Source organism: Ascaphus truei, unplaced genomic scaffold (assembly GCF_040206685.1).
Source record: "Ascaphus truei isolate aAscTru1 unplaced genomic scaffold, aAscTru1.hap1 HAP1_SCAFFOLD_873, whole genome shotgun sequence".
Lineage (NCBI taxonomy): Eukaryota > Metazoa > Chordata > Amphibia > Anura > Ascaphidae > Ascaphus > Ascaphus truei.
In genome coordinates, this window is record NW_027457212.1 from 51638 (window position 1) to 75631 (window position 23994).

Here is a 23994-nt window from a genome sequence, read left to right on the forward strand (position 1 = left end):
CTCTCAGGGCGTGTGTGCATACCGGTATTACCTCTCTGGGTGTGTATGTGTATACCGGTATTATCTCTCTGGGTGTGTGTGTGTATACCGGTATTACCTCTCTGGGCGTGTATGTGTATACCGGTATTACCTCTCTGGACATGTATGTGTATACCGGTATTACCTCTCTGGGCGTGTGTGTATACCGGTATTACCTCTCTGGGCGTGTGTGTGTATACCGTATTACCTCTCTGGGCGTGTATGTGTACACCGGTATTACCTCTCTGGGCGTGTATGTGTATACCGGTATTACATCTCTGGGCGTGTATGTGTATACCGGTATTACCTCTCTGGGCGTGTATGTGTATACCAGTATTACCTCTCTGGGCGTGTATGTGTATACCGGTATTACCTCTCTGGGCGTGTATGTGTATACCAGTATTACCTCTCTGGGCGTGTATGTGTATACCGGTATTACCTCTCTGGGCGTGTATGTGTATACCGGTATTACCTCTCTGGGCGTGTATGTGTATACCGGTATTACCTCTCTGGGCGTGTACGTGTATACTGGTATTACCTCTCTGGGCGTGTATGTGTATACCGGTATTACCTCTCTGGGCGTGTATGTGTATACCGGTATTACCTCTCTGGGCGTGTGTGTGTATACCAGTATTACCTCTCTGGGCGTGTATGTGTATACCGGTTATTACCTCTCTGTACGTGTATGTGTATACCGGTATTACCTCTCTGGGAGTGTATGTGTATACCGGTATTACCTCTCTGGGCGTGTGTGTGTATACCGGTATTACCTCTCTGGGCGTGTATGTGTATACCGGTATTACCTCTCTGTACGTGTATGTGTATACCGGTATTACCTCTCTGGGCGTGTATGTGTATACCGGTATTACCTCTCTGTACGTGTATGTGTATACCAGTATTACCTCTCTGTACGTGTATGTGTATACCGGTATTACCTATCTGTACGTGCATGGGTTGGCAATCACCCATGCGCACGTGGGTGGCAAGCGCCCCCAAATTGGGAAATCCACCACTGATCATCAGCCCTGGTCTCCCCACGGCTGGATGAAGCCTCCCCAACGATCTTCCAGGTGCTGCGGTTGCAGCCTCTGCCTCATGTTGCTCCAACACATTTTCTGATTTAATGTAAAACATCTAGTACGGGAGGCATAACCTTATAGGGGTCTGCGTTAAAATGGATACCACGCAGAAGATGACACTGTGTGCTCATTTGAATGACATTTCCCAGAATCCCTTGCTACAGTGGAAGCGCTGTATGCTGGGAGATAATGGGGAAAGGCGGAGCTGCGTGTTTTTATTTATCCTAATTGCACCTAACCCATTGGCTGCTGCTCTGCACTTATACTCCAGGGACAGCGCTATCACGTGAGCTCCTGACGAAGCACTACGTGCGAAACGCGTAGCGGTCACGTGGTGGCAGTTCCTGTGGAGTATTTGCAGCTGGTGGAAGCGGGTCCCCTTGTCTCTAGCAGGGTAAGTACTCAGATTGGTCTGGACCCTCTCTGTAGTGCTTAGCTAGATCACTTTGGTTACCCCCTACCCCACATCTACTATTTTGGTGAATTACCAGTCCCGTTTTTAGTATAATTGTTTTGACTCATTGTTGTTTTAACCCTGCATCAGTGGATGGTTACCCACTGTCTTAGATTAATAAATCGTTTACTCCCCTCAGTGCGCCTGTCTGCCTTTTGTTTTCTACTGTTTGTGAGCCCCCCTCGTGGGAGCTCACTTTTGTAGGGGACGTGTGGAATCCCCCCCCCCCCAGACTGTAGGCTGCAAGAGGGAGTCTTCACAGTACCCACGTTAGCGCGGAGCAACTCAATCCCTACGGGGCTGCAGACCTGTCTGACGTGTGAAAGTGCTCACAAGTGATCTATTTATTTGCTGACTTCATCTAAAAACGTACAAGGTAAGAAGAATCGTGTTCCGACTTGCGTGGTCCCTGGACACTAGGAAGGAAGATCCAGCACTTCACAATGTCAGCACATAATCCTGAGATGACCTCAACGCGTTTCGCAGGTATGCTTCGTATGTTGCTCAACAATGTATATACATGTATTCAAACATTCATGGAATAGTTATGTAGAGCTGTACTACCAGCAAATGGCCACTAGAGGGATGATTGCCCCGTTGTGTTATGTAGAGCAGCACCTGATACCTGAACTCAGGGGGAGCTGCTGTATTAACCTCTTAATGACTGAGCGTACTGCACCAACCCACTCCCTGAATATACTGCGATGCTCTGCAGAGCTCTCTCTGGCAGGGTTAGGCCTGACGCTCTGCAGGGGTCTCTACAGCAGGGTTAGGAGTGATGCTCTGCAAGGCTCTCTCTCAAGCAGTGTTAGGAGAGATGCTCTGCATGGCTCTCTACGGAAGGGTTAGGCGTGATGCTCTGCAAGACTCTCTACGGAAGGGTTAGGCGCAACACTCTGAAGGGCTCTTTCTCCCTGGCAGGGTTAGGAGTGATGCTCTGCAGGGTTCTCTATAGCAGGGTTAGGCGTGACACTCTGCAGGGTTCTCTATGGCAGGGTTAGGCGCGACACTCTGCAGGGTTAGGCGTGATGCTCTGCAGGGTCCTCTATAGCAGGGTTAGGTGTGACGCTCTGCAGGGTCCTCTATAGCAGGGTTAGGCGTGACACTCTGCAGGGTTAGGCGTGATGCTCTGCAGGGTCCTCTATAGCAGGGTTAGGCTTGACGCTCTGCAGAGTCCTCTATAGCAGGGTTAGGCGTGACGCTCTGCAGGGTCCTCTATAGCAGGGTTAGGCGTGACGCTCTGCAGGGTCCTCTATAGCAGGGTTAGGCGTGACGCTCTGCAGGGTCCTCTATAGCAGGGTTAGGCGTGACGCTCTGCAGGGTCCTCTATAGCAGGGTTAGGCGTGATGCTCTGCAGGGTCCTCTATAGCAGGGTTAGGCGTGACGCTCTGCTCATGGCTCGAGTTTCACATCCCAGGTTGGTTTAATTTTCCTGACTGATCAATTACCAGGTCAGAGACAACCTGCACCGCACAGAGCCCGCACCGCACAGAGCCCGCACCGCAGAGCCTCCTCCCGTCCTGCAGAGCCTCCTCCCGTCCTGCAGAGCCTCCTTCCGTCCTGCAGAGCCTCCTTCATCTTGAGCATCCTGCTGCCCTGCAGAGCATTCCTCTGCCCCCCTCAGCTCACAATGACTCCGCACTGCTCTGTCCTGCTCTTCCTCCTCACTGCTGCATCCTCTCTCTGTGCCACAGGTCAGTAACCAGCCTCTGCTTCTGCAATGCTCTGCAGACCATGTGTTAGCGGAGCGAGTCTCTGTAGAGAGCAATGTTCTGCAGTGCTAGGGTGATATGTTCTGCAGTGTTAGGGAGCGATGTTCTGCAGTATTAGGGAGCGATGTTCTGCAGTGTTAGGGAGCGATGTTCTGCAGTGTTAGGAAATGATGTTCTGCAGTGTTAGGGAATGATGTTCTGCAGTGTTAGGGAGCGATGTTCTGCAGTGTTAGGGAATGATGTTCTGCAGTGTTAGGGAATGATGTTCTGCAGTGTTAGGGAGCGATGTTCTGCAGTGTTAGGGAGCGATGTTCTGCAGTGTTAGGGAGCGATGTTCTGCAGTGTTAGGGAATGATGTTCTGCAGTGTTAGGGAATGATGTTCTGCAGTGTTAGGGAGCGATGTTCTGCAGTGTTAGGGAACGATGTTCTGCAGTGTTAGGGAGCGATGTTCTGCAGTGTTACTGAATGATGTTCTGCAGTGTTAGGGAATGATGTTCTGCAGTGTTAGGGAATGATGTTCTGCAGTGTTAGGGAGCGATGTTCTGCAGTGTTAGGGAGCGATGTTCTGCAGTGTTAGGGAGCGATGTTCTGCAGTGTTAGGAAATGATGTTCTGCAGTGTTAGGGAGCGATGTTCTGCAGTGTTAGGAAATGATGTTCTGCAGTGTTAGGGAGCGATGTTCTGCAGTGTTAGGGAGCGATGTTCTACAGTGTTAGGGAATGATGTTCTGCAGTGTTGGAAAGTTATGCTCTGCAGTGTTGGAAAGTTATGCTCTGCAGTGTTGGAAAGCAATGCTCTGCAGTGTTGGAAAGCAATGCTCTGCAGCTCTATTCTTGCTCTGCAGAGGGCTGCGGGGGGCTGGGTTCCTGTGTGAGCTGCACTGGGGGGGAGAACTCCTTGAACATCAGCTGCGAATGGATGATCTGCGGAACCGCAGGTACGAAGGGGGGGGGGTGGGGGGGCGGGAAGAGGGAGTCATCTATAAGCATAGGACAGGGGGCTACATGGATAGGCGTAGAGGTCATACTCATTAACACTTTGTAAGGAGTCCTGAGGCTGGGGCTCAGAGAGAAAGGTGTGGGGGAATGGGATGGGGGGTTGTTACCTGTACAGACCTGAGAGATAGAGCCCTGTACATGAGGGCTGCCACCTGGGCATACCCCCAGTATGCACAGCCCGACGCATTTTACACACACATTACAGGTAGGGGAGGTGGGGAGCGGGGGGGACTGGTTTTAGGGTAAGATAGGGGCTTGACGTCTCTGTCCTCGTCTCCACAGAAAATAGCAGCTGTGTCCCCAGTGGGGGAGCACCGCATGAATCGTGCAGAGTATCCAACATAAGCAGCATGTGCGCAGGTAACGGGGGGGGGGGGGGGGCAGCTGTGTAAGAGCGCTTGTGTGGTGGGGGAGGTTAGAGCACTGGGTGTGGGGGGGGGAGCAGTATTAACGCTCTGGGTGGGGGGGTGTAACAGTATAGGATTGCTGGGTGTGGGGGGAGGGAGCAGTATAAAAGAGCTGGGTGGTGGGGTGGAACAGTATGGGAGTGCTGGGTGTAGGGGGAACAGTATAGGATTGCTGGGTGTGGGGAGGGGGGAGAAATATAGGAGCGCTGGGTGTGGGGGGGGAGAGCAGTATAAAAGCTCTGGGCTTGGGGGGGCAGTATAAGAGCGCTGGGTGTGGGAGGAGCGTTGGGTGTGGGGGGAGCAGTATAAGATGTCTGGGTGTGGGGGGAGCAGTATAGGAGCGTTGGGTATGGGGGGAGCAGTATAAGGGTGCTGTGTGCGTGGGGGGCAGCAGTATAAAAGCTCTGAATATGGGGAGGAGCAGTAGAGGAGTGCTGGGTGTGTGGGGGGAAGCAGTATAAGAGTACTTGGTATGGGGGGAGCAGTATAAGAGTGCTGGGTGTGGGGGGGAAGCAGTATAAGTGCTGGGTGTGGGGGGAGCAGTACAAGAGGGCTGGGTGTGGGGGGGGAATCAGTATAAGTGCTGGGTGTGGGGGGGGGAGCAGTATAAGTGCTGGGTGTGGGGGGGAGCAGTATAAGAGTGCTGAGTGTGGGGGGGCAGTATAGGAGCGCTGGGTGTGTGGGGGGGAAGCAGTATAAGTGCTGGGTGTGGGGGGAGCAGTACAAGAGTGCTGGGTGTGGGGGGGGGGGGAAGCAGTATAAGTGCTGGGTGTGGGGGGGGAAGCAGTATAAGTGCTGGGTGTGGGGTGGAGCACTATAAGGGCGCTGGGTGTGGGGGGGAGCAGTATAAGAGTGCTGGGTGTGGGGGGGAGCAGTATAAGAGTGCTGGGTGTGGGGGGGGGAGCAGTATAAGAGTGCTGGGTGTGGGGGGAGAAGCAGTATAAGTGCTGGGTGTGGGGGGGAGCAGTATAAGAGTACTTGGTATGGGGGGGAGCAGTATAAGTGCTGGGTGTGGGGGGGGAAGCAGTATAAGTGCTGGGTGTGGGGGGGGGGTGCAGTATGAGCGCTGGGTGTGGGGGGGGAGCAGCATAAGAGCACTGGGTGTGGGGGGGTGCAGTATGAGCGCTGGGTGTGGGGGGGGAGCAGCATAAGAGCACTGGGTGTGGGGGGGGGGGTGCAGTATGAGCGCTGGGTGTGGGAGGGGGAGCAGCATAAGAGCGCTGAGTGTGAGGGGGGGTGCAGTATGAGCGCTGGGTGTGGGAGGGGGGAGCAGTATGAGCGCTGGGTGTGGGGGGGGAGCAGTATAAGAGTGCTGGGTGTGGGAGGGGGAGCAGCATAAGAGCACTGGGTGTGGGGGGGGGGGAGCAGCATAAGAGCACTGGGTGTGGGGGGGGGGGAGCAGTATGAGCGCTGGGTGTGGGGGGGGGAGCAGTATAAGAGCGCTAGGTGTGGGGGGGGTGTGCAGTATGAGCGCTGGGTGTGGGGGGGGGAGCAGCATAAGAGCACTGGGTGTGGGGGGGGAGCAGCATAAGAGCGCTGGGTGTGTGGGGGGGGTGCAGTATGAGCGCTGGGTGTGGGGGGGGGTGCAGTATGAGCGCTGGGTGTGGGGGGGAGCAGTATAAGAGCGCTGGGTGTGGGGGGGGGTGCAGTATGAGCGCTAGGTGTGGGGAGGGGGAGCAGCATAAGAGCACTGGGTGTGGGGGGGGTGCAGTATGAGCGCTGGGTGTGGGGGGGGAGCAGCATAAGAGCACTGGGTGTGGGGGGGGTGCAGTATGAGCGCTGGGTGTGTGGGGGGGGTGCAGTATGAGTGCTGGGTGTGGGGGGAGCAGCATAAGAGCACTGGGTGGGGGGGGAGCAGTATAAGAGCGCTGGGTGTGGGGGGGGGAGCAGTATAAGTGCACTGGGTGGGGGGGAGCAGCATAAGAGCACTGGGTGGGGGGGGAGCAGCATAAGAGCACTGGGTGTGGGGGGGTGCAGTATGAGCGCTGGGTGTGGGGGGGGAGCAGCATAAGAGCACTGGGTGTGGGGGGGGGGTGCAGTATGAGCGCTGGGTGTGGGGGGTGTGGGGGGGGAGCAGCATAAGAGCGCTGGGTGTGTGGGGGGGGTGCAGTATGAGCGCTGGGTGTGGGGGGGGTGCAGTATGAGCGCTGGGTGTGGGGGGGGTGCAGTATGAGCGCTGGGTGTGGGGGGGGAGCAGTATAAGAGCGCTGGGTGTGGGAGGGGGAGCAGCATAAGGGCACTGGGTGTGGGAGGGGGAGCAGCATAAGAGCGCTGGGTGTGGGGGGGGGGAGCAGCATAAGAGCACTGGGTGGGGGGGGAGCAGTATGAGCGCTGGGTGTGGGGGGGGGAGCAGTATGAGCGCTGGGTGTGGGGGGGAGAGCAGTATATTGCGCTGGGTGTGGGGGGGGAGCAGTATAAGAGCGCTGGGTGTGGGGGGGTGTGTGCAGTATGAGCGCTGGGTGTGGGGGGGGGGGAGCAGTGTAAGAGCGCTGGGTGTGGGGGGTGTGAGCAGTATAAGAGCGCTGGGTGTGTGGGGGGGTGCAGTATGAGCGCTGGGTGTGGGGGGGGGTGTGTGCAGTATGAGCGCTGGGTGTGGGGGGGGGGGGAGCAGTATAAGAGTGCTGGGTGTGGGGGGGAGCAGTATAAGAGTGCTGGGTGTGGGGGGGGGAGCAGTATAAGAGCACTGGGTGTGTGGGGGGGTGCAGTATGAGCGCTGGGTGTGGGGGGGGAGGAGCAGTATAAGAGCGCTGGGTGTGGGGGGGGGGAGCAGTATAAGAGTGCTGGGTGTGGGGGGGGAGCAGTATAAGAGTGCTGGGTGTGGGAGCAGTATAAGAGTGCTGGGTGTGGGGGGGGGAGCAGTATAAGAGTGCTGGGTGTGGGGGGGGGGGAGCAATATAAGAGCGCTGGGTGTGAGGGGGGGAGCAGTATAAGAGTGCTGGGTGTGGGGGGGGGGAGCAGTATAAGAGCGCTGGGTGTGAGGGGGGGAGCAGTATAAGAGTGCTGGGTGTGGGGGGGGAGCAGTATAAGAGTGCTGGGTGTGGGGGGGAGCAGTATAAGAGCGCTGGGTGTGAGGGGGGGAGCAGTATAAGAGCGCTGGGTGTGGGGGGGGAGCAGTATAAGAGCGCTGGGTGTGGGGGGGGGGAGCAGTATAAGAGTGCTGGGTGTGGGAGCAGTATAAGAGTGCTGGGTGTGAGGGGGGGGGAGCAGTATAAGAGTGCTGGGTGTGGGGGGGGAGCAGTATAAGAGTGCTGGGTGTGAGGGGGGGGAGCAGTATAAGAGTGCTGGGTGTGGGGGGGAGCAGTATAAGAGTGCTGGGTGTGGGGGGGGAGCAGTATAAGAGTGCTGGGTGTGGGGGGGGGAGCAGTATAAGAGCGCTGGGTGTGAGGGGGGGGAGCAGTATAAGAGCGCTGGGTGTGAGGGGGGGGAGCAGTATAAGAGTGCTGGGTGTGGGGGGGGGGAGCAGTATAAGAGCGCTGGGTGTGGGGGGGGGAGCAGTATAAGAGCGCTGGGTGTGGGGGGGGGAGCAGTATAAGAGTGCTGGGTGTGGGGGGGGGGAGCAGTATAAGAGTGCTGGGTGTGAGGGGGGGAGCAGTATAAGAGCGCTGGGTGTGGGGGGGGGAGCAGTATAAGAGCGCTGGGTGTGGGGGGGGAGCAGTATAAGAGCGCTGGGTGTGGGGGGGGGAGCAGTATAAGAGTGCTGGGTGTGGGGGGGGGGGGAGCAGTATAAGAGCGCTGGGTGTGGGGGGGGGAGCAGTATAAGAGTGCTGGGTGTGGGGGGGGGGGAGCAGTATAAGAGTGCTGGGTGTGGGGGGGGGGGGAGCAGTATAAGAGCGCTGGGTGTGGGGGGGGAGCAGTATAAGAGCGCTGGGTGTGGGGGGGGGGGAGCAGTATAAGAGCGCTGGGTGTGGGGGGGGGGGGAGCAGTATAAGAGCGCTGGTCTTTCTTCCAGTCCCAGAGAGAAGCTCAGCAGAGGTGCGTCCCAAGGAGGGTGAGTGTGAACTAACCGCTGTGCTTCTCACAATTAGGGGGGGATGGATTAATGTGGGGGGGGGTGGGCGGTATTAATAGGGGGTTCTTGTTACAGGAGTTAGGTTACTAATCACACAGAGTGCAACCGAGTGTGAATTATTAATGCCTCCTGCACAGACAGGTTGTGTCTCTCTGTATGAGGCGGTCTTCCTGTATTAGTCTGTGTGTCTCTCTGTATGAGGTGGTCTTCCTGTATTAGTCTGTGTGTCTCTCTGTATGAGGCGGTCTTCCTGTATTAGTCTGTGTGTCTCTCTGTGTGAGGCGGTCTTCCTGTATTAGTCTGTGTGTCTCTCTGTATGAGGCGGTCTTCCTGTATTAGTCTGTGTGTCTCTCTGTATGAGGCGGTCTTCCTGTATTAGTCTGTGTCTCTCTCTGTGTGAGGCGGTCTTCCTGTATTAGTCTGTGTGTCTCTCTGTATGAGGCGGTCTTCCTGTATTAGTCTGTGTGTCTCTCTGTATGAGGCGGTCTTCCTGTATTAGTCTGTGTGTCTCTGTATGAGGCGGTCTTCCTGTATTAGTCGGTGTGTCTCTCTGTGTGAGGCGGTCTTCCTGTATTAGTCTGTGTGTCTCTCTGTATGAGGCGGTCTTCCTGTATTAGTCTGTGTGTCTCTCTGTATGAGGCGGTCTTCCTGTATTAGTCTGTGTGTCTCTCTGTATGAGGCGGTCTTCCTGTATTAGTCTGTGTGTCTCTCTGTATGAGGCGGTCTTCCTGTATTAGTCTGTGTGTCTCTCTGTATGAGGCGGTCTTCCTGTATTAGTCTGTGTGTCTCTCTCTGTATGAGGCGGTCTTCCTGTATTAGTCTGTGTCTCTCTCTGTATGAGGCGGTCTTCCTGTATTAGTCTGTGTCTCTCTCTGTATGAGGCGGTCTTCCTGTATTAGTCTGTGTCTCTCTCTGTATGAGGCGGTCTTCCTGTATTAGTCTGTGTGTCTCTCTGTGTGAGGCGGTCTTCCTGTATTATTCTGTGTGTCTCTCTGTATGAGGCGGTCTTCCTGTATTAGTCTGTGTGTCTCTCTGTATGAGGCGGTCTTCCTGTATTAGTCTGTGTGTCTCTCTGTATGAGGCGGTCTTCCTGTATTAGTCTGTGTGTCTCTCTGTATGAGGCGGTCTTCCTGTATTAGTCTGTGTGTCTCTCTGTATGAGGCGGTCTTCCTGTATTAGTCTGTGTCTCTCTCTGTATGAGGCGGTCTTCCTGTATTAGTCTGTGTGTCTCTCTGTATGAGGCGGTCTTCCTGTATTAGTCTGTGTGTCTCTCTGTGTGAGGCGGTCTTCCTGTATTAGTCTGTGTGTCTCTCTGTATGAGGCGGTCTTCCTGTATTAGTCTGTGTGTCTCTCTGTATGAGGCGGTCTTCCTGTATTAGTCTGTGTGTCTCTCTGTGTGAGGCGGTCTTCCTGTATTAGTCTGTGTCTCTCTGTATGAGGCGGTCTTCCTGTATTAGTCTGTGTGTCTCTCTGTATGAGGCGGTCTTCCTGTATTAGTCTGTGTCTCTCTGTATGAGGCGGTCTTCCTGTATTAGTCTGTGTGTCTCTCTGTATGAGGCGGTCTTCCTGTATTAGTCTGTGTGTCTCTCTGTATGAGGCGGTCTTCCTGTATTAGTCTGTGTGTCTCTCTGTATGAGGCGGTCTTCCTGTATTAGTCTGTGTGTCTCTGTATGAGGCGGTCTTCCTGTATTAGTCGGTGTGTCTCTCTGTGTGAGGCGGTCTTCCTGTATTAGTCTGTGTGTCTCTCTGTATGAGGCGGTCTTCCTGTATTAGTCTGTGTGTCTCTCTGTATGAGGCGGTCTTCCTGTATTAGTCTGTGTCTCTCTCTGTATGAGGCGGTCTTCCTGTATTAGTCTGTGTGTCTCTCTGTATGAGGCGGTCTTCCTGTATTAGTCTGTGTGTCTCTCTGTATGAGGCGGTCTTCCTGTATTAGTCTGTGTGTCTCTCTGTATGAGGCGGTCTTCCTGTATTAGTCTGTGTGTCTCTCTGTATGAGGCGGTCTTCCTGTATTAGTCTGTGTCTCTCTCTGTATGAGGTGGTCTTCCTGTATTAGTCTGTGTGTCTCTCTGTATGAGGCGGTCTTCCTGTATTAGTCTGTGTGTCTCTCTGTATGAGGCGGTCTTCCTGTATTAGTCTGTGTGTCTCTCTGTATGAGGCGGTCTTCCTGTATTAGTCTGTGTGTCTCTCTGTATGAGGCGGTCTTCCTGTATTAGTCTGTGTGTCTCTCTGTATGAGGCGGTCTTCCTGTATTAGTCTGTGTGTCTCTCTGTATGAGGCGGTCTTCCTGTATTAGTCTGTGTCTCTCTGTGTGAGGCGGTCTTCCTGTATTAGTCTGTGTGTCTCTCTGTATGAGGCGGTCTTCCTGTATTAGTCTGTGTGTCTCTCTGTATGAGGCGGTCTTCCTGTATTAGTCTGTGTGTCTCTCTGTATGAGGCGGTCTTCCTGTATTAGTCTGTGTGTCTCTCTCTGTGTGAGGCGGTCTTCCTGTATTAGTCTGTGTGTCTCTCTGTATGAGGCGGTCTTCCTGTATTAGTCTGTGTGTCTCTCTGTATGAGGCGGTCTTCCTGTATTAGTCTGTGTGTCTCTCTGTATGAGGCGGTCTTCCTGTATTAGTCTGTGTGTCTCTCTGTATGAGGCGGTCTTCCTGTATTAGTCTGTGTGTCTCTCTGTATGAGGCGGTCTTCCTGTATTAGTCTGTGTGTCTCTCTGTATGAGGCGGTCTTCCTGTATTAGTCTGTGTGTCTCTCTGTATGAGGCGGTCTTCCTGTATTAGTCTGTGTGTCTCTCTGTATGAGGCGGTCTTCCTGTATTAGTCTGTGTCTCTCTCTGTATGAGGCGGTCTTCCTGTATTAGTCTGTGTGTCTCTCTGTATGAGGCGGTCTTCCTGTATTAGTCTGTGTGTCTCTCTGTATGAGGCGGTCTTCCTGTATTAGTCTGTGTGTCTCTCTGTATGAGGCGGTCTTCCTGTATTAGTCTGTGTGTCTCTCTGTATGAGGCGGTCTTCCTGTATTAGTCTGTGTGTCTCTCTGTATGAGGCGGTCTTCCTGTATTAGTCTGTGTGTCTCTCTGTATGAGGCGGTCTTCCTGTATTAGTCTGTGTGTCTCTCTGTATGAGGCGGTCTTCCTGTATTAGTCTGTGTGTCTCTCTGTATGAGGCGGTCTTCCTGTATTAGTCTGTGTGTCTCTGTATGAGGCGGTCTTCCTGTATTAGTCTGTGTGTCTCTCTGTATGAGGCGGTCTTCCTGTATTAGTCTGTGTGTCTCTGTATGAGGCGGTCTTCCTGTATTAGTCTGTGTGTCTCTCTGTACGAGTCTATCTCTCATACTTTGCTCTTATGTAGCTGTCTCTTTATGAGTCTGTCTCTTCATCCAGCAGTCTCTCTCCCACTCATATGAATAGGAGCTGAGACGCACTAAAGCTTTGCACCCCTTGGTGTATCTGGGCCTGAGCATTACCTCTGTCAGTAGCAGCCCCTCTCTCTCCTCAGATGCCCCTGCCCCCCCTGGCCCTTCACACCCTGTCTTCCACACGGGCAGCTTCATTGGAGGAGGGGTCCTCGTGATAATTCTGCAGGTCATCGGCTACTTTGTCCTGAGGGGTCTGCAGGGAGCGGAGAGAGGCTACGAGACTATGTAAGACCCCCCCGCCCCCCATTTAATAACCCCTCCTGTAAACTCACCCCCTTCATAACTACACATATAATGACATCATTTAATATCACCCACATTTAATTGAACCCCAATATATCACCATATACTGCCACCCCTGTTTAATGACCTTTCCTACATAATCCCATATAATATCACCTTTTAGAAATATATATATCTATATATCTCGCCCCATATAATCATTGCACTCTTTTATTCTTCCCCCACAGGGAGGAGACACCTCAGTAAAGACCCCAACAGATACGCCGAATCCTGTGATCCCCTGAACTCCCCCCACACACACAGACTGCACCTCACAGGGAGAAGGGGGTCACTCCAGGAAATGGATCAATGCCAGAGGGACCGGTGACCAATTGCTCGAAATTATATATTTGTATACAAATAACTGCCCCATAAAACTGCTCTGTATAACTCCTCCTATCTCTCCCTATAACTCCCCCTATCTCTCTATATAACCTCTCCCTATAACTCCTCCTATCGCTCTATATAACCTCTCCCTATAACTCCTCCTATCTCTCTATATAACCTCCCCCTATAACTCCTCCTATCTCTCCCTATAACTCCTCCTATCTCTCCCTATAACTCCCCCTATCTCTCTATATAACCTCTCCCTATAACTCCTCCTATCGCTCTATATAACCTCTCCCTATAACTCCTCCTATCTCTCTATATAACCTCCCCCTATAACTCCTCCTATCTCTCCCTATAACTCCCCCTATAACTCCTCCTATCTCTCCATATAACCTCTCCCTATAACTCCTCCTATCTCTCCCTATAACTCCTCCTATCTCTCCATATAACCTCTCCCTATAACTCCTCCTATCTCTCCATATAACCTCTCCCTATAACTCCTCCTATCTCTCCATATAACCGCTCCCTATAACTCCTCCTATCTCTCCATATAACCTCTCCCTATAACTCCTCCTATCTCTCCATATAACCTCTCACTATAACTCCTCCTCTCTCCATATAACCGCTCCTTATAACTCCTCCTATCTCTCCCTATAACCTCTCCCTATCTCTCCATATAACCAGTCCCTATAACTCCTCATCTCTCCATATAACCTCTCCCTATAACTCCTATCTCTCCCTATAACTCCTCCTATATCTCCATATAACCTCTCCCTATAACTCCTCCTATCTCTCCATATAACCTCTCCCTATCTCTCCATATAACCAGTCCCTATAACTCCTATCTCTCCCTATAACTCCTCCTATATCTCCATATAACCGCTCCCTATAACTCCTCCTATATCTCCCTATAACCACTCCCTTTAACTCATATCTCTACCTTTAACTCATATCTCTCCATATAACTCATATCTCTCCATATAACTCATATCTCTCCATATAACTCCTATCTCTCCATATAACGGTTCCCTGTAACTCTTCCGATCGCCCCCATATAAACGTCCCTTATAATGTTTTTTGTTTTTGTCCCCTGTGCATCATGTAACCTAATAATTTTCACACGGACAGTGCTGGTCTTTATTGTTGGTGCGGTGGTACATCTGTCCCAGCGGGATGTAGTGTAAATGTCTGAGTCTGTGGGGTCATTAGGTGTCTCAGTGATCAGGATCCATGTTGGAGTTACAGCGGGTCACATTCCGACTCTTGAGGTCAGCGCAGGGTCAGGGGTTCTTTCTGGGGTCAGGTTCTCTCTCTGAGGTCAGTGTGGTGTCAGGGGTTCTCTCTCAGGTCAGGTTCTCTCTGGGGGTCAGCGTGGGGTCAAGTTCTGTCTCAGCGGTAGTACAACCTCTGTCCAGTTCCCAGCTCTTTTTATCACCGACCCCCAGAAACTCTTCTCTTCTTCTGTAGAATCCATCCAGGAGACAGGAACCCCATAACTGCTCCCTGTAACAGAGAGAGCCCATAATAGAGACATCATGACTGCTCCACGTAACACAGACACCTCTCTCCCCCCCCAAGCTGCTCCCCCTGACAGAGACCCCTCTGTGACTGCTCCCTGTGTGATGAGTTCTCACACTGCCCCCTGGCAGGTTACTCTCCAAGGTGCTCTGGCCATGTGACTATTGGACATGAGAGCAGCCAATAATAACGGCTGTAGAAGAGGAGTGAAAAAGAGGGAGAGAAGCCTTTAGAAGAGGGTGCGGCCAAGCTGATAGCAGTCAGGTCCGCGCAGATCTGATTTCCGGTTCGGTCGAGGATTGCAGCGTGCACTTTTGCACGTGGCAGCAGGAGCGGAGAGCCAGACGTGGTTAAGAGTACAGCATCGGCGGAGGGGACCATCACCAGCGCACAGCTGTACCAAGCTCCCACAGAGTGCCGGCAGTATCCCAAGCCAACGTGGCCAGGATTTGGTGGCTAATACACCACTGACTCACACAGCGTTATTTGGGGATTGTGTTGTATTTGTATACTGTGTAGTGATCCCTGAAGGGGGTCACAAGGTGCACGAGTTAAGTGTATAAGTAAACTAGTTGTATCACCCGTATACCGTGTCCATATTCTTCTTGCTGTCTGACTGTATACCACGCGTGGCCCATTAAGTTATCGCTCGGGACTCGGGGCCCCCACGCCAGCAATAGTCAAAAGTCTGAGGGTTACAGAAGAGGCGCTGCTGAGATTACAACTTCTTGATTTCATTAGTGTAAAACACACTATATATAAGAGTCTCCCCCATTGTACAATCAGCATGGCTACAGGAGTCGCTAGAACAATCGCCCTACAGTGGCCCCTGCCGACATTGTTATACCTCACAACAAGTGCGGACATTACGAGATTGGTGCGCATGGAATGGCCTACACTGTAATAAGGCGCTTAGTCTACCGGTCCCACATACAACTGATGATGCGAGTATCAATGGGAGTCCTCGGTGCGGGAGCCCTGTGGGGATGGGCCCAAATTCAGGAACAAATGGCACGCTACAATACTAAGACAGCATATGTATTGCGTGTGAGAGGAAGATATTGACCCGATAATATTGTGAGAAGGGACCCGGAGATGTGGGTGTTACTGTGGGGTGTTTACCTGCGGGAGCCCCAGAGCAATGTGACTGCACACACTATAGGAGATAAGGCCCGAGAATTCCGAGCCAGAGTGGGGAACAGTTCTGTAATGAGATGTTCCCTGAAGTACCCACATCATCTTCGGGACAAGCCACCCACTGACAGGGGTCCAATCCTGTGCTAAATCCCATGAGGAATAATGTCAAGGATTAGAAGGCAGCCGGCTCTCCAGAAGTAAAGGGGGGGGGGGGGAAAGGATTGAGTTTATTGAGTTCACATGTAATCAATAAATCCAAACAACTGACAGAATTGTGATCTTTTCTGGGTTCTGCGGATATTACAGACCGTTCGAGAACAATTTATCAGCCATAATTCAGCCGCTGACGAAAATTAACCAAAGGCTACACGCCACCCAGAGGACGCAGTATGGCTGCTGGAGACTCCAGTCAAGACTTTCAAAATGAACAAACCATTTGTAGATAGGACTGCTAAGTGCGAAGAGGCTTTCCAAGCTATAAAGGCCCATATCACTGCTGATCTACAAAAACCCTATGTGCGGCATTTAGGCACCAGAATAGAAGGGTTAGGAGCAGTACTGTATCAGGAGCACCCTGATGGGTATTCGTGAGTCACGTTGTGGACAAGCTGCAAGACTATCTGTACGGAGCCACCTTCGTAGTGCACACAGACAACAACCCACACTCTATCATTAGATAAGTTGGATGCCACTGGTGACAGGTGCTGAGCGGCCTCGGCTACGTGCAATTTCAGCCTGAAGTACAGACCTGGGAAGGAAAACATGGATGCCGACGCCCTGTCTCACGGGAAGACATCGCCGGAGTGCGCGTATTGCACAAGCAAATTGATGTGGCAAGACGGATCACGGCTGCAACGTTAAACCAAGTGCCTAACAGTCTGTGGATATCCCCCCTGGTATCCTCTCACCCTGCAGAGAGATCTATGGAGGGGTTACCTCTGCTGAACCAGCAGGATCTAGCCGAAGCTCAGACAGACAGACTACGGTTTGAAGAAAAATTTGGTCGGCCTTAAGGGGCCAGAAATCGGTCAGGACGGTCATCAGACTGCACCCTGAAAGTCAACTCCTATTAAAGCACTGGTCTAATCTGGTGATGAAGAGCGGAGTGATGTTCAGAACCGCCAAGAAGTCACAACAGACCATAACTAAGCAACTGGTACTTCCTTCCAAGTGTGGGCCGGTGGTACTCCGTCCTGTCCATGACGATCATGGCCACCCAGGTACAGACAAGGTGCTGGGATTAATGAAAGACCGTTTCTATTGTCCCCGAATGGATCGGGATGTTGAATATTGCAAGAACTGTGGGAGGTGCGGGCATACCAAGACTTTGCCTTCAAGGTCCGCACCATTGATAAAAAGCAGCACTGGACCACTGGATTTCCTGTCCTTACAACCAAATACTAATAATATCCTAGTGGTCACAGACCATTTCCCCCCCCCCGGTATGCTCAAGCATTCCCGACTAATGATCAACGAGCTACTACTGTCGCTACGGGACAAGTATTTTGTCCATTATGGATTTTCAACTAGGATACATTTCGATTTAAGGGCGGGATTTTGAAAGTCGATGCATCAAGAAATTACTGCGCCTTTGTGGGATAAAAAATAAAATAATTAACAACGCCTTACCACCCACAGGGGGTCCTCAACCCCAGAGATTAAATAGGACCCTACTGAATATGATGGGCACATTAAATACTCATGGGAAGGAACGATGGAGTCAGCATGTGCACCACCTGGGGTGTAACTGCATTCGGAATGACTACAGGGCATTCGCCCTACTGCTTGATGTTTGGAAGGGAAGCCCGATGACCCATCGATCTGTGTTTGAGAGTCCCCTCAAAAGAAAAAGGAGGGTCGCGACATAGCAAAAAGTAAATTCTTTATATATTAAAAACCATATTGCACCAATGAATGAAATAAAGAAAACAAAGATATTGCCTGCTAAGGACTGCTGCTGGTAGGCCTGATGTGAGGGATAAGCTCCTTCCTTCTAATAGTCTCTTAGGTCCTTGGGTGGAGGGAGGAGCCAATGTTATGCACCAGATGTAGCCAGTAGTGTCCGTCCCCTGGGGTTTCCCGTCAGTGGAGTACTTCTCCTGGCTTTGGCTGCGGCGGAAGGCATCCTGTCTCCTCGGCCGACCCGGAAGAGACGTCATCAGCGGAGGATCTCCTAGGCTGTAGGCTTGCGTCTGTAGCAAGCTGGCACAGTTACGGAGCAGCGACAGTCTGCTCAGTGCTGCGAGTCCCTCTGATGGCACATCCCTGACCACGGACATGCAGTATTTACAGAGGCTCAAGGAACGGTTGCAAGACGCGTACAGACTGCTCGCATTGGCAGCTGTAGGGGCCAATCAGGGCAGTAAAGGTTAGAGTCCTTATCCGAAATCTGGCACACACAAAATAGCGAATGGCTGGAAACCAGAGCCTTATAGGGTAATAGAAAAACTACAAAGACTAACAGTATATAGAGTAAGGCCCGGAAAAGGAAGAGGGCCAGAAAAGAACCTGAATAGGAATCGTCTCCTGCCTATAGGTCACTTGGTGCGATGCCCTGAGAAAGAAAGTATTCCAGGAGGAATAGCCAACCTAGGAGAAGTGATCCACTAAACCGAGGGCAGGGTCGTCCCAGTAGCCCACCAAGCCACTGTAGGCAGGGCAGCGAGGAAGACTCCGATCAGGACGAGGGGTATGAAGGAGGGAGAATGCTAGGGCAGCCATCGCATATCATGGACCCGGGAAAAGAGCGGCATTCTCCACAAGAGGTGTCCCAATGCGACCAGCACTGCCCCCCGGCAGGTTCCTCTCCAGTGTGCCCTGGACATGTGACTATTGGACATGAGAGCAGCCAATAATAACGGCTGTGGAAGAGGTGGGACCAAGCGGGAGAGAAGCCTTTAATAGAGGAGCGGCCATGTTGACTCAGATCTGCGCGGACCTGACTGCTATCCGGTTCGGTTGAGGATTGCGGAGAGTGCTCGGAGTGACAGCCGGAGCAGAGAGCTAGACCGCCAGACATGGTCGAGAGTACAGAGTCGTCGGAGGGGACCCCCAACGGCTATAAAAAGTACAGCAGTCCCGAAGTACAGGCCCGCAGCAACTGGTACACAAGCAGCTCCCATGGTGTGCCGCAGCATCCCCAGCCAACATATCCAGCATTGGGCGGCTACTCCACCACGGACAGCGATTCTCACCCGTGCAGCGTTACCTCGGCACAGGGTCACACGGTGCGCGGGAAGTGTATAGGTAAACTAGTTGCATCACCCGTAGGCATCAACCATGCGTGGCCCATTAAGTTATCGCTAGGGACTCAGGCCCCCACCTCAGCAATAGTCATAAGTCTGAGGGCTACAAAGGAGGGGTTACACAGAGGCCCCGCGACTGCTCCCTGTAACGCGGAGACCCCGCGACTGCTCCCTGTAACGCGGAGGCCCCGCGACTGCTCCCTGTAACGCGGAGGCCCCGCGACTGCTCCCTGTAACGCGGAGGCCCCGCGACTGCTCCCTGTAACGCGGAGGCCCCGCGACTGCTCCCTGTAACGCGGAGGCTCCGCGACTGCTCCCTGTAACGCGGAGGCCCCGCGACTGCTCCCTGTAACGCGGAGGCCCCGCGACTGCTCCCTGTAACGCGGAGGCCCCGCGACTGCTCCCTGTAACGCGGAGGCCCCGCGACTGCTCCCTGTAACGCGGAGGCCCCGCGACTGCTCCCTGTAACGCGGAGGCCCCGCGACTGCTCCCTGTAACGCGGAGGCCCCGCGACTGCTCCCTGTAACGCGGAGGCCCCGCGACTGCTCCCTGTAACGCGGAGGCCCCGCGACTGCTCCCTGTAACGCGGAGGCCCCGCGACTGCTCCCTGTAACGCGGAGGCCCCGCGACTGCTCCCTGTAACGCGGAGGCCCCGCGACTGCTCCCTGTAACGCGGAGGCCCCGCGACTGCTCCCTGTAACGCGGAGGCCCCGCGACTGCTCCCTGTAACGCGGAGGCCCCGCGACTGCTCCCTGTAACGCGGAGGCCCCGCGACTGCTCCCTGTAACGCGGAGGCCCCGCGACTGCTCCCTGTAACGCGGAGGCCCCGCGACTGCTCCCTGTAACGCGGAGGCCCCGCGACTGCTCCCTGTAACGCAGAGCCCCCGCGACTGCTCCCTGTAACGCGGAGGCCCCGCGACTGCTCCCTGTAACGCGGAGGCCCCGCGACTGCTCCCTGTAACGCGGAGGCCCCGCGACTGCTCCCTGTAACGCGGAGGCCCCGCGACTGCTCCCTGTAACATGTGACGACCCACAGGAATGGAGAGGGAAGGTCAGAAGTCACATGGGTATGTGAAGGAGTCCCAGGTAGTATCATGGGGTCACGAAAGACCGACTAGAGGTCGTAGTGGTCATGGGAGGATCAGCAGTCACAGGAAAGAGGTTTGATGTGGCAGAGGAAGGATGAAAGGTCAGAGGTAACAGATCAGGAAGGATTAGGAGTGACACAGACATGGCCAAAGGTCACCAGTAGGGGGTCAGGGGTGATAAGGGGAGGTCAGAGGTCACAGGGAGGAGTCAGGTGACGCACCTTGGCCGGTGCTGAGCCGAACCCCCCCCAGGAGCCGGCTTGACAGGGTCCCCTGGTCCCAGACCGTGAACTCGGCACAGGCCTCGGCAAGGTCCCCCTCTCTGAACCCGTCATATACCATGGTGTGATTGTACATGGGCTGCAGGCTTCGGGACATCACACGTGTGCGCTGGTGGCTGGATGGGCTGTCATCCGGGAGCACGCAACTGCGGGGGGGGGGGGGGGGAGAAACATGGTGCAGACGGGGGGAGGGGGAAGGAGAGAGAAAAGGGGAGGGGCGTGAGTCAGTGGGTGGGAGGAGAGGGGACCAAGGGAGGGAGGGGGAGAGACCGGTGGGTGGGGAAACAGCGAGATGAAGGGGACATGGTTAGTGTCACTATACATAGGCACCTTACCACTTGACAAAAGAGCTGACAGTTCCGGCCTTGAGAGGTACGAGGTGCTGAGCCTCCTTCACCCAAATGTGCAGCTCCCCCAAGGGAGGGAGACTGGACCCTGTTGGAGGGGGGGGAAGAGGAGAGGTGTGAGAGGGGAGGGAGGATAGATGGCTGGAAAGCAACAAGATGGGGGGGTGATGTAGGGCACAGAGAGGGGACGAGAAGGAGCAAATGAGGGAAGTGAGGAGCAATTCCACCCTCTACTCCCCCCCAGTGACTCACCGCCTTCCCCCGGGGACGTGAACATGATGGCCAAACTGAGCCTCCCCCGTCTGCACAGGATGTCCGGAGACAGGGGGGTCTGTGGGAGACACCACAGATCAGACACGGCCTCCCACTTCAGAGACCAGGAGGAGGGGGTAGGTTAAGGAAAGGCAGAAGAGAGGGAGGAGGGAAAGGATGACTAGATGATCCAGAGTCGCTGGTTAGTAGAATTAATCACATGATCCAGAGTCATGCATTTGTAAAGGACACATAGATGATCTGAAGCGATAGACTAGGTAGACGATCTGGAGCGATGGATCACTCAAGGACAGATAGAGAATTCAGAGCGATAGATCAGCACAGGACAGGCAGACGATCCAGAGCAGTAGATCATGTGTTGGGAAGGCCTCTCTCACCCGCGGCTGCAAGTTGTACCAGGCCGGCTGAATTTGGTTCCAGTCCCAGGACTCCAGATCCAGCTCCACCTCCCCCAAGAAGAGGTTCCTCCCCAGGAGGCCCCGATGCCAGACAGACAGATTAAGAACCCGGCACTGCAGCTCAGACTGCTCCAACTTGTACTGTCACACAGAGAGGGGACTGTCACTGTCACCTCAGGGGCGGGGGGGGGGGGGGGGGGAGAGAGGGGGTATTAGGATTGGTCTCTTGTGTGAGGCCTGCAGGTCTTCCAATCCTTAGATGCCTTATTGCACAGTAGGGTTGAAAGGGATAAAGAAGATCCTCCCAGGGAATGGGGCGTACAGAGCGTTGGGGAGGGGCAGGCAGGGTTCTTTGGGGGGGCAGAGAGGTTAGGGGAGATGGCCAGCGGTGGGGTTGGGTGTGGGGGCAGGTTTGAGAGATGAGCAAGGGTTCGAGGGGGAGGGAGGGTTCTGCACTCACCTTGAGGGTGTCATTAAACAGGGGGTCCAAAGTCTTCTTCTTCACTCCCGTCTTCCTCTTGCCCTGGGAGGATTTGTCAGGGAGCAAATAGCACTTCACGTAGCTGGGTTAGGGGGAGAAAAGAGCAAGAAAGGAGAAATGGGGGGTGAAATGGGGCGTGGGAGGGAGGGAGAGGGAGAGAGAGAATGTGTCAGGGATTGAGAGATAAGAAAGAAGACATGACGGGAAGCAGCGAGAACCACAACCCTTATGTGGAGCCCAGCTGAACTGGAATCGTTCGATGGCAACCCCCTCCCCGCCCCCCCCCTTCCTACCTCCCCCCCCCTGGTGTAGTATGTCGGTACGTCTTGTTGGTCTGTTCGTATCCCTAGTATGTCTTTTGAGAGTATAATTATAATTTGAGTTGTTGTGGATACATTTGTATAAGACAATGGGTTGGAAGAAAATGTGATTATTGTACCATGCACTCAACAAAAATAAAAAACTTTTGGTTGAAAAAAAAAGAAAGAAGACATGTTTACATTTGCCAATTGCTTGAGACTGCCACCCCCTACCGCTCTGTCACTCCCCCCCCCCCCCCAGCGAGGTCCCCTCCCCCCTCCTCACTCACGGGTTGGAGCGCTGGTTGTGGGCTGCGGTCAGGTCCCGGCACTGTATGACCAGGACCCTCAGTTCCTTTCTGGGGGAGTCGTACTGAAGAGAGAACTGGATCCAGCCCTGAACTTCCAGAGACTTCACCTCCCCCGTACTGAAGAGACTCATCATACTGCCCGAGAGCTGGGGGGGAGATCAGGGTGACAAGGACCCAGGGGTCATAGGGGAGAGTGATACAGTGAGAGCGGGTGCAGTGACAGCAGGTGCAGTGACAGCGGGTGCAGTGACAGCGGGTGCAGTGACAGCGGGTGCAGTGACAGCGGGTGCAGTGACAGCGGGTGCAGTGACAGCGGGTGCAGTGACGCATTGAGAGCGGGTGCAGTGAGAGCGGGTGCAGTGAGAGCGGGTGCAGTGAGAGCGGGTGCAGTGAGAGCGGGTGCAGTGACAGCGGGTGCAGTGACAGCAGGTGCAGTGACGCAGTGAGAGCGGGTGCAGTGACAGCGGGTGCAGTGACGCAGTGAGAGCGGGTGCAGTGACAGCAGGTGCAGTGACAGCAGGTGCAGTGACAGCAGGTGCAGTGACGCAGTGAGAGCGGGTGCAGTGACAGCGGGTGCAGTGACGCAGTGAGAGCGGGTGCAGTGACAGCAGGTGCAGTGACAGCAGGTGCAGTGACAGCAGGTGCAGTGACGCAGTGAGAGCGGGTGCAGTGACAGCGGGTGCAGTGACGCAGTGAGAGCGGGTGCAGTGACAGCAGGTGCAGTGACAGCGGGTGCAGTGACAGCAGGTGCAGTGACAGCGGGTGCAGTGACAGCGGGTGCAGTGATGCAGTGAGAGCAGGTGCAGTGACAGCAAGTAACAGCACAGAAGGCACATTTATGCACAGTGACAGGGCGTGCATTAATACAGTCACAGGACAGTGACACATTAATAAACAGCACAGAAGGCACAGTGACACAGTGACACAGTGACAAATTAGCAGCGAGGCGCGAATAGAGATAAAAAAAAAGTTTTTAATTAACCAAAAAACACATAACAGCGCAAGTACCGGAACGCGTTTCACACCGTTAGGCACAGTGACACAGTGACAGCAGGCGCAATGACACAGTGACACAATAACACACAGTGACAGCAGACACAGTAACACAGTAGAGAAACATCTTTGCTCACGTGCCCAGTTGCGCGAAACGCGTTAGAGTCCTACACTTTCCCTATCGCAGGCTCGTTATGTGCTAGGGCGAGGGGCACACAGCGACAGCGGGCGAGTGGCACACAGCGACAGCGGGCGAGGGGCACACGGCGACAGCGGGCGAGGGGCACACGGCGACAGCAGGCGAGGGGCACACAGCGACAGCGGGCGAGGGGCACACAGCGACAGCGGGCGAGTGGCACACGGCGACAGCGGGCGAGTGGCACACGGCGACAGCGGGCGAGTGGCACACGGCGACAGCGGGCGAGGAACACATAGCGACAGCGGGCGAGGGGCACACAGCGACAGCGGGCGAGGGGCACACAGCGACAGCGGGCGAGGGGCACACAGCGACAGCGGGCGAGGGGCACACAGCGACAGCGGGCGAGGGGCACACAGCGACAGCGGGCGAGGGGCACATAGCGACAGCGGGCGAGGGGCACACAGCAACAGGGGGCGAAGGGCACACAGCGACAGGGGGCGAGGGGCACACAGCGACAGGGGGCGAGGGGCACACAGCGACAGCGGGCGAGGGGCACACAGCGACAGCGGGCGCAGTTGCTCACAGATTTAGAGCCCAGGGTTGGCACTGAGGGGCTATGCGTGAGGATCCTGTGTCCATCCAACTCCAGAGCACAGTTCTGATCCGCACTGCCCCCCTGGAGGAACAAATGGGTCAGTCACTGAAACGTGTCACACCCACCACAGGGACAAGTGTTCCCCAACCCGCTGCCCGTCAGTGGCATGGACAGACCAGGCTGCTCCCAACGG

At 54.4% G+C, this 23994-nt stretch overlaps 1 protein-coding gene across 2 annotated transcripts in view; it reads right to left on the reverse strand.

Moving 5' to 3' along the window:
* Positions 1–13797: 13797 nt before the first annotated feature.
* Positions 13798–23994, reverse strand: part of LOC142486448 (synaptotagmin-like protein 1) — a 78355-nt gene continuing 68158 nt past the window's right edge. For both annotated transcript variants that reach the window (XM_075585042.1, XM_075585043.1), the window contains 8 exons: positions 23790–23882; positions 22054–22220; positions 21444–21546; positions 20963–21124; positions 20565–20643; positions 20301–20400; positions 19906–20111; positions 13798–14199 (listed from right to left, as the gene is read on the reverse strand). In XM_075585042.1, the coding sequence (XP_075441157.1) occupies positions 14063–14199; positions 19906–20111; positions 20301–20400; positions 20565–20643; positions 20963–21124; positions 21444–21546; positions 22054–22220; positions 23790–23882 (1047 nt within the window). In that variant the 3' untranslated portion in view covers positions 13798–14062. The remainder of the gene's footprint in view (positions 14200–19905; positions 20112–20300; positions 20401–20564; positions 20644–20962; positions 21125–21443; positions 21547–22053; positions 22221–23789; positions 23883–23994) is intronic.